The sequence below is a fragment of the Hordeum vulgare genome, chromosome 3H, assembly GCF_904849725.1.
Source record: "Hordeum vulgare subsp. vulgare chromosome 3H, MorexV3_pseudomolecules_assembly, whole genome shotgun sequence".
Classification (NCBI taxonomy): Eukaryota; Viridiplantae; Streptophyta; class Magnoliopsida; order Poales; family Poaceae; genus Hordeum; species Hordeum vulgare.
In genome coordinates, this window is record NC_058520.1 from 10,078,749 (window position 1) to 10,087,005 (window position 8,257).

Genomic DNA, 8,257 nt, shown 5'->3' on the forward strand with positions numbered 1-8,257 from the left:
TAAAGCGACAGTGAACAGTGTGATCGAATTATCTTTAACTTCATGACTATTATTTTGTCTTGATAGACGTAACCCTTAGCTTCGATAACTCCTCCCTTGGTTCCAATCGAACAAGGCGTTGCATTTGCTGACGCAACGGACAAATCTGAAACAATTTAGAAGTACATGTATTACTGCGGTACTCGTACGGAGGTTCGTAATTTAATACGTCTGATGGATTCTGATGTAGCTTTAACTCATACCCGTTGATGACGAAGCTGCCGTGAATGCACTCATCAAGTCTGTCTTCCTGAAACCGGTCAGCGCAACTTTGAACTTGCTATGCATATCTGCAGGATCAATTGTTCCACCTACACCTTCATCATTTTGATTCCTCACAGGCACTATTGACAATTGATTTTCTTCCATATCGTCCATCTCCTTTTCTTCAACATTATGAGGTCCATGGCCTGGTTGGGAAGAACACATTAGTTTGTTTCCTTTTTGAACAACCAACTGTGATGTGTCGTTTCCAATTCCATCGCTGTGTGCCATACTAAAATCATTTGCTGCTTCCAGAAAGTCATCTATTTCTTTATGTGCTGCTTCTTGAGCACCTTCAGATTCGTCAGAGATGTCCACCCTAGTCCTCTTTGGTGTGTGCCTCTTTGATGTTGTAACTTTTTTTCTTTTTACACCTAATATACTTCTCGGCTGGGTATGAACATTAGGAGAATCTCCCTCTACTGGCTCTATGCTAAGAGGTGTTTCTTTATCTTCTTGAATGCCATCTGAGAATTTGTGAACAAGTAAAAAAAGAAAGTGAACATGCATATTTTGAGGAGCGCATGGAGTTGTGAAATGTTTTGATTTTTTCAATACCTGAGTTGGTTGTATAATTGGTCGTCTTCTTTATTTCCCTCATTGCGTCAGTTATCTGGTTTATATCTGAGATTATCCTAGAGCTCTCTTCAACTATGACATCGTTAGTGTTCTGAACAATCTTCTCCCATCCCATTGCGTGCTTCCTGTTCAACCTTGCACCCTTCCTTGATGCCTCTTGAACAACAGTCTGGCACTTGTTAGAAAACTGCTCCACTTTGTTGATGATAATGCCAGCAAACTGTAAAATTTTCAAAACATCAAATCCATGTTATCTGTTATCACAATGATCATTTGAACATTAAGGGGAAATTTATTTTCTATGCACTTACTTCTGTGAACACTCCGTCAACTGTCGTTCGTTGTGTGTTGCAACCAATCTCATATTCGTCAATGTCTTGCCGTGCTGATTTGTTGCGGCTGTAGCATACCGTTCCAGGTTTCCTTGGCTGCAAAACTACATCTCGTTAATACCTAGGGTTAGTTTGTTCGTTAATGAACTGATTTCATTTAAAAACTTGATTACAGAATCTGATAGTGAATATGAAAAGATGACAGTGTACCTAATTATACCATCTAGGCAACTATTGTTAGATTTTGTTACAGTATTATTGTTGGGGATGCACATCTTTTTTAGACCTATTATTAAAAATGAAAAGATTATAGTTCTATATAACTGAACTTTGGATAAACAACCCAGATTTATTTGTTCACTTTAGGTAGTATACCAGATATAAATCTGGGAAAGATCCGATAAATAGCTAAGGATAAGTAATTTAAACATTTCAAGCTACCCCCATGCAATCGTACACAATTGGTACCCGCTAGTGTGTTTGACATAATTTACTTACTAGCAGGTGTCCATATACTACAATCTCTGCATCTTTCCCAGTAGATGTATCTTCATCAATAATTTCTGCAATAGTCTTTTGGTTGTATTCCTTGCACCTTGGGAACACATTGTGGGCCAGATTTTTTTCTTCTCTGTCCAGGTTGTCAAGATAGAAAACCTGGTTTGCAGAAAGAACGAATGAATTATACATTCAAACTTAAATGTAAGTACAACATTTGCATTCGATCAAACCTGCAAGAAGAATGTGCATCCAGATAGATTTGACTTTAATTTCCCACCTAGCAGTTCAGACTTTACCCTACCAGCTGAGGAAAGCAACTCTTCCCTGATGTATCTACCCCAATTTAACATTTGAATCAGATCAGGCATGTGCAGGGCATTCCAGTATTCCATCGTGAAGTAGTCGTGCTTCAACGGTGGTGCTAGGAGAAAGGTCATCGCGCATATTGCAAATGCGACCTTGAATTGCCGTGATTCATCTTTTGTCATGGGTATGCGATATTTCAGCTCCACTATCCGCATTATTGGTGTTATTTTGTTGACTCCAATGTTGATCCATAAGATTCCCCATACAACATCACCCACATGAGGCATCACATTCCTTGCAATAGGAGATCCTATAGATGGCACCCCAAGAACCTTCCTGACGTCTTCGTCGTTGAAAGGTAAGTCTCTTCTTGCATCAATTACCACAGCGGATGCCTTCTCGTCGATCTTGCTCATCAGCCACATTGATTATTTCCTGTTTGACCTTGTTACTACTGGTAAATGAAGTAGTCCTTCGAATCCCATATCACGTACTGGACACCTCTTTTGTTCACACAGACGATCAACCAGACCCTTCATCTTCTTGATGCTACTCCTTGAATTTATTGGGTTTTGTGATCCCTTCCTCTTGCCACATCTATCTTCCTCCGACTCTGAATCTTCATCCTCATCCATGTGATGTGTAGGATACACATCAAATCCTCCCGTTGATTCCTCGTCTGTTAGCTGGTAACCGCCCGACGATGATCCGCTAACCATTTTCCTGCGATTTAGTCACAAAACGACCCAAATTATCAGATGTGGAAACAGAATTTGGATGAAGAACAAGAGAATTTACTAGAACATAGGAGCTGCGTTGTTTTACAGTAGCCCTTTACACATCCTTTGTGGCATTGTTTATTTATGCATAAGTCTGGTTACGATGCTTGCTGATGAAGTTAATATTTCTGACAAAATGAACATAGGAGCAACACAGTATGACACATAATTTACATTCCACATGTCAGGTTCCAGGTTAACAAACTGTAGTTTGTTTGCATCAACCTAGCATAATATTATTACCATGTATAGGACAAACAGTTCTAGCTATAAAAAATACACTGCATTTTACATTTTGACATTCAGCCTTTCTTCAAAATAAATAAGCTTTTTGTTAATTCGTGCATGAATCATGTACACAATGTATCAATGGGAACATATCATTTAAGACATTTGGGTTTGAATAAGCACAACATATATTCCATGCATTAGTTCTGTCCATTAATATGCTTAAGACAAGATGCAGATGCAACCCATAATCATCAATTGTCAAGAAATAGCTATGGATCTTGGTAGGTCAATGAATCAGCAATCGAACAGATGTACAGAGAGGAGATTTTAGTTTTCCAGAACTTATCCTATGAAAACAGCAAATGCAGAACCAATCCCAATAAACTCATAAAAACAAATCATCCAACCAAGTCAAAACAAATACTCGCATTGGAAAATGTATTACCTTTTCTCTCAGTAGGCGGGATGCAGCAGCGGGAGCTCCTAGTTCTTCTTCCTTTTTGGAGAAGTATGAATGAGCAGGAGCTGCAAGTAGAAACCCTCCCTCTCTCCCAGCTCGGACCCTTTCAACAAGTGATGCGTTGTAGGGGTCTAGAAAGAAGTCAGGAATCTTTTTGTACCCTACGGGCAAACACCCCACCCTGGGCTTGGATTGTTCTTTTCATGACTAGGTACACTATTCTAAGTTTAATAAAACGTAACACATCACTGTTCACGCATGAGCAACACCTGTTGGATTAAAGCCGGGAGGTCGTTCCCTTTCATGTTATCATGCTTAATGAGCGAGTTATTAGGCGACTTAGTCTGTTGAATAGATTTAGTCAGTCGTGTTAATTAGTTTCCAATTGCTAACCACTGCTGTTAACACATACAGTCCCATGAAAATGGCACGGAAGCGCATGTACTCAAGTTATACGGTGCAGATGTAAATACGCAGCTAGCATCGCCCCCGGTACCTACACACAATGGTTACCCCGAGGCAAAAGATATGTTACGTTCTTCAGCAAACATGCAATAGGTTCCAAAGGTGGAATATATGATGTCTCCATGGTATTTTCTGTCTCATGATTGAACGACAATTAACTGATGCATTACTAGAACAAACATATAACCGACATATACAATATATCATTTCCCTGATATACTGAAATGATAAAAGGATGACCGAAGAGTTGCATAATAGCTAAACATCTTACTTAACACACTTGTGGAAAGAAACAACTAAACGAGATAGATCTACTGATACTCTTTAGCCTTGCTGAGTACCATGGTGGTAGTGCGAACAACAGTACCGCGTTTTTTTGCAACCATGATTGCGATCATGGTCCTTGCAATCTAACAAACTAGTGATGTCCAGCCCAGGCCGCCGTGACTGCGATCATCGCTGCCACTGGTGCGGTTGACGCTAGTGCAAGCTGGAGCACCTTGTTCATCCTCTTTAGTTTCCTGATCTCCCTGGTACGATCAGAAAGTTCTTCTATGAACTCGTCTCTGTCCTCTCTCAGCTCCTACAGCTTCACTCCTGCAACACGTATACGCTTCTGGACGTATTCTTCCAGTTCATCCTCCCATACATAGACCTCACATGCTCTGCTATGAACCTGTGTAAAAAAACAAATAACAAAAACAAAACAAACTATAGTCGGTGTCGATACTGAAATAAAACAGTTAACTTTTATCCTTTTACTATAGTATCTTACCCCATAGCTCTGGCAGCTGAAATAGAACTTGTGTTTCCTAGAAACAACAGAGCCAGGTTTCCTGGCGCATGCCCTGCCGCATGCACAGCTAAGGATTGGATCAACTGTTACCATCGTTGTCTAAGTTCTGTTGTTGTTGGATGAGAAGTGTTTGCCGATTCTCTTACCCTGTGCCCATATGTATAGCCATGGCATTAAATGAGCTCAGCTATATCAAACCAACCATAGTACATAACCTTTAAGTGATATTGTGCAGTGTGTTACACTCAGCCGGGCCATACGCTGCGCCGGCCGAATAGTGCAGTGTCCTGGTCTTCGACCCGGCCATACGGCGCGCCGGTCGAAATGTCAATTTGACTGGTCACAATCAACTTTATGCTGCACTGTTTGAAGAGATAGGTTGTCACGGGCGTCCCAGCCGGTTGTTATGGCTTTGTGTTGTGTAAAGTATTTTAGAGGAGGGCGTGGGCTTATGGAGGACAACAATGCATGGCCTCCTGGCCGTTGTACTACTCCTCTAAAAAAGTATGCATGTCTCCCAGAGCTACCCATTCCCTCCCACCACACGGACTTATGGTGTCCTATTCATTGAACTTTAGTGACAGACATAGAAAATGTTAATCGAGATTATCCGAAATGCTAATCAGATGCGCTAATGTTGTAGATTGCACTTAGTGCTTGGAAGTGTCCAAAACAATTGACATCAAAAATCTAGCTAGCCATTATCGATTAAAAAAAAATCAATATACACGACAGTGAAAAAACACATGAGACAGGCTCCCCTGCCAGTCAGATAACACCTCCCTCAGATTTTTTTTGCAAGCTGCAGCGCACCAGTCAAATCGCCATTAAAATATGAGGTGACACACCTCTCTGTAGCCCAGTACATGGAACCTTTATATAACTGAGGCGCCCCTACCTCCTCCTTCTACACTCAAACGTCATGGATGCAAACGGCAATGCAACGCATGCTCTATTCACCGGCGAAGCCATGATGGTTTCCCCAGCACGCTCCACTGCATCCACCGTCATCCCAGTGAGTTTTGCCACCGGCCTATGCATCCTAGCATGCTAGAATCATTTTACTCGTTCTTAACCTAGATCATCTGTGCAGCCTCGTTCGTCCACGCTCAGGCCTGTGACAATTAAACAGCTTTATGATGGGTTCCTGCAGGACATCGAACGTTACCCTATTTTAATTGAAGGGGAGCCTGTGTCATCGGTGAGCCTATCTCAAACAGAACAATTTTTTTACCTTAAGTCTTCCTTTCATTTTTGTGAAGGTCATATTGATTGGAACTGTTTCACACTCCAATGTTCGAATGGATCACTGGTCTTTTGAGCTCCGTGATGCCACTCACATGATCAACGTATCATACTAGTAACAATTAGATGAAATATTTCAGCTAATTACCCACGAAACTGGTGGTTGCTAAAATTCTATATATTTTGTTGTTACTTTGTCAGGCTAGAAACAACTGCTGATTCAAAACTGGCTTGGTCAACAAGATTCATATATCATAAATACTAATTACTAGTCACAAAACATAGGTTGCTAATCTCTAAAATTGACTGCTTCTTAGATACACAGCAACGGTGATTACGTTCAGGTTTTTGGCAAAACTGGGATGAACGAATATTTCCTACAGATTAAAGCTTTCAAGATAAGGTTATACCGAAACCATCTGTTGTTTTTATTAGATTGTCCTAAATGTGCACCAGTACAAACATTGTTTGTTTACGAGTGCTTCGTCTGAAAAAATCAGGCCCATCGTAAACTACAATGATACAACTCATCACTACCTGTACTCAATATATTGCACGTTGGACATTCGTAAGACAAACGCTTTGAAGGTGAATTTTCCATTACTTATTTATTTTCCACATACATCACATATACATCAATTCTCACAAAATATTCAAATTGATAGGCAAAGTTAAAACCAGCCGCATCAACTGTGTTCCCCAAGAGGCCAGCAATCACACCCACCGAGGTGCCAATGGAATTGTCAACGAAGGACAAGATTTTCACCATACTCCGTGACCCGGCGTATAGGTGAGACACCTTGATAGTAAATACAAAGTTCCGCATTGTTATCCTTAGATGACTGCAATTGGAATTGTTAAGTTCATATGAATGAGTAAGATGCTTGGTTGATTCACTGCATATAGTTGCGTAGAAAAATAAGTTAAAACTCAAGAAAGAATGGCAACTACAATCTAACCCCGTTGTTGTCGTAATTCAGGGATATCGCGCATGGCGTCAGCCTGAAATTGATTCGCAGTGCATTAGACATCAGTCAGGACGAAATAATGTAAACATCTTTCGTTATGAAAACAGTTATTTCTCTGGCGTTCGTTGATTTTTTTAAGCCATGAATAACAGCAATCAATGTTCATTTTATGTCAACCCTTAGGAAAGTTATCTCGGAGCAGATTTATCTCGGCTTGATCTACACAACGGTCGACGACAACCACTTCAAGTCTTCCATCTGAAACTGCGGATGCTCCGTTTCATGGATTAATTAGAGTTATTATGTACTGCACTCTCGAATGTTTAATTATAATTTTCAGGCAAGTTTTTATGGACTGCATTAGATGTGGTTGTAATATTTTTATTTCCAACTGGTCATGAAGCACCACCCTGCCCCACTTATGCATGTGTTCCATCGACACTACATACTGCCCTCCATCCCCAATTGAAGGCATTTCCCCCATGAAAAACACACTTCCTTGGGTTGCTCCACCAAACATTGATATGGACCAACCAGATTTTTCCTCTCTCTTAGATAACAACATTTTAACTGAGATTTTTGCTAGGCTTGGTTGCACTAAATCTCTTGTTCGTAGTTCTGTAGTCAGCCATAGATGGCTCGAGATTTGTGGTTCTAAGCAGTTTGCCCTGGAGTACTCTCGCCGGAATGCTCCAGCATTCCTCGGATTCATCGTTTCATACGAGCGACAATTCGAGCTCCAAGTGCGCCTTCTCGGTGTAGCGGCTCAACCTCCTGATCCTTGTCAGGCTACACTCCTTGCAAGGGTGGATGTTTCGCCCATGGCCATGGACAACATCCTCTCATCTGAAGGAGGTGAGATACTTGTCTTAGTTAGAGGCCTCGCAGGGGGGTTATTTTCTGTTTCTCCAACTCCTCCATTCTCTAGGACATTCTTAGCCACTAGAATGCCTCGAGTCCCTCTTGCTTCGCCTCAGCACACCCCAAACTTGTATGGGCGGTTTGGGGTCATTTCTATTGATCAGGGGCCTAAGTATTCATTCTTTGTTAAGCAAGCAGCAGGCCCATTCACCCGTTCTTACTCTGGTGTGAGATTCGGTTCTGTTTCAGATCTATATATCCATGTTTGCGTCTTAAAAACAATGAATGGTCTCGCTTTGTTTCATCGCCTCTGCGAACTCGACCCGGTAGTGATTGTCCTTTGTTCCATTGGGATCCATACTGTGTCATAGTGGATTGTAATCTATACATGATGTATGTGGTAGGTTTTGTTGTCTGTTTCAACATAGATA

At 41.1% G+C, this 8,257-nt stretch overlaps 1 protein-coding gene across 1 annotated transcript; it reads left to right on the forward strand.

Annotated features, from left to right (window-relative positions):
- The first annotated feature begins 5,674 nt into the window (after positions 1-5,674).
- Positions 5,675-7,297, forward strand: LOC123441289. The gene is made up of 5 exons (XM_045117771.1): positions 5,675-5,767; positions 5,846-5,953; positions 6,663-6,787; positions 6,978-7,046; positions 7,149-7,297. The coding sequence occupies exons 1-5, from the start codon at positions 5,675-5,677 to the stop codon at positions 7,225-7,227; spliced, it is 474 nt and encodes a 157-aa protein (XP_044973706.1). The 3' UTR covers positions 7,228-7,297.
- Positions 7,298-8,257: the final 960 nt, after the last annotated feature.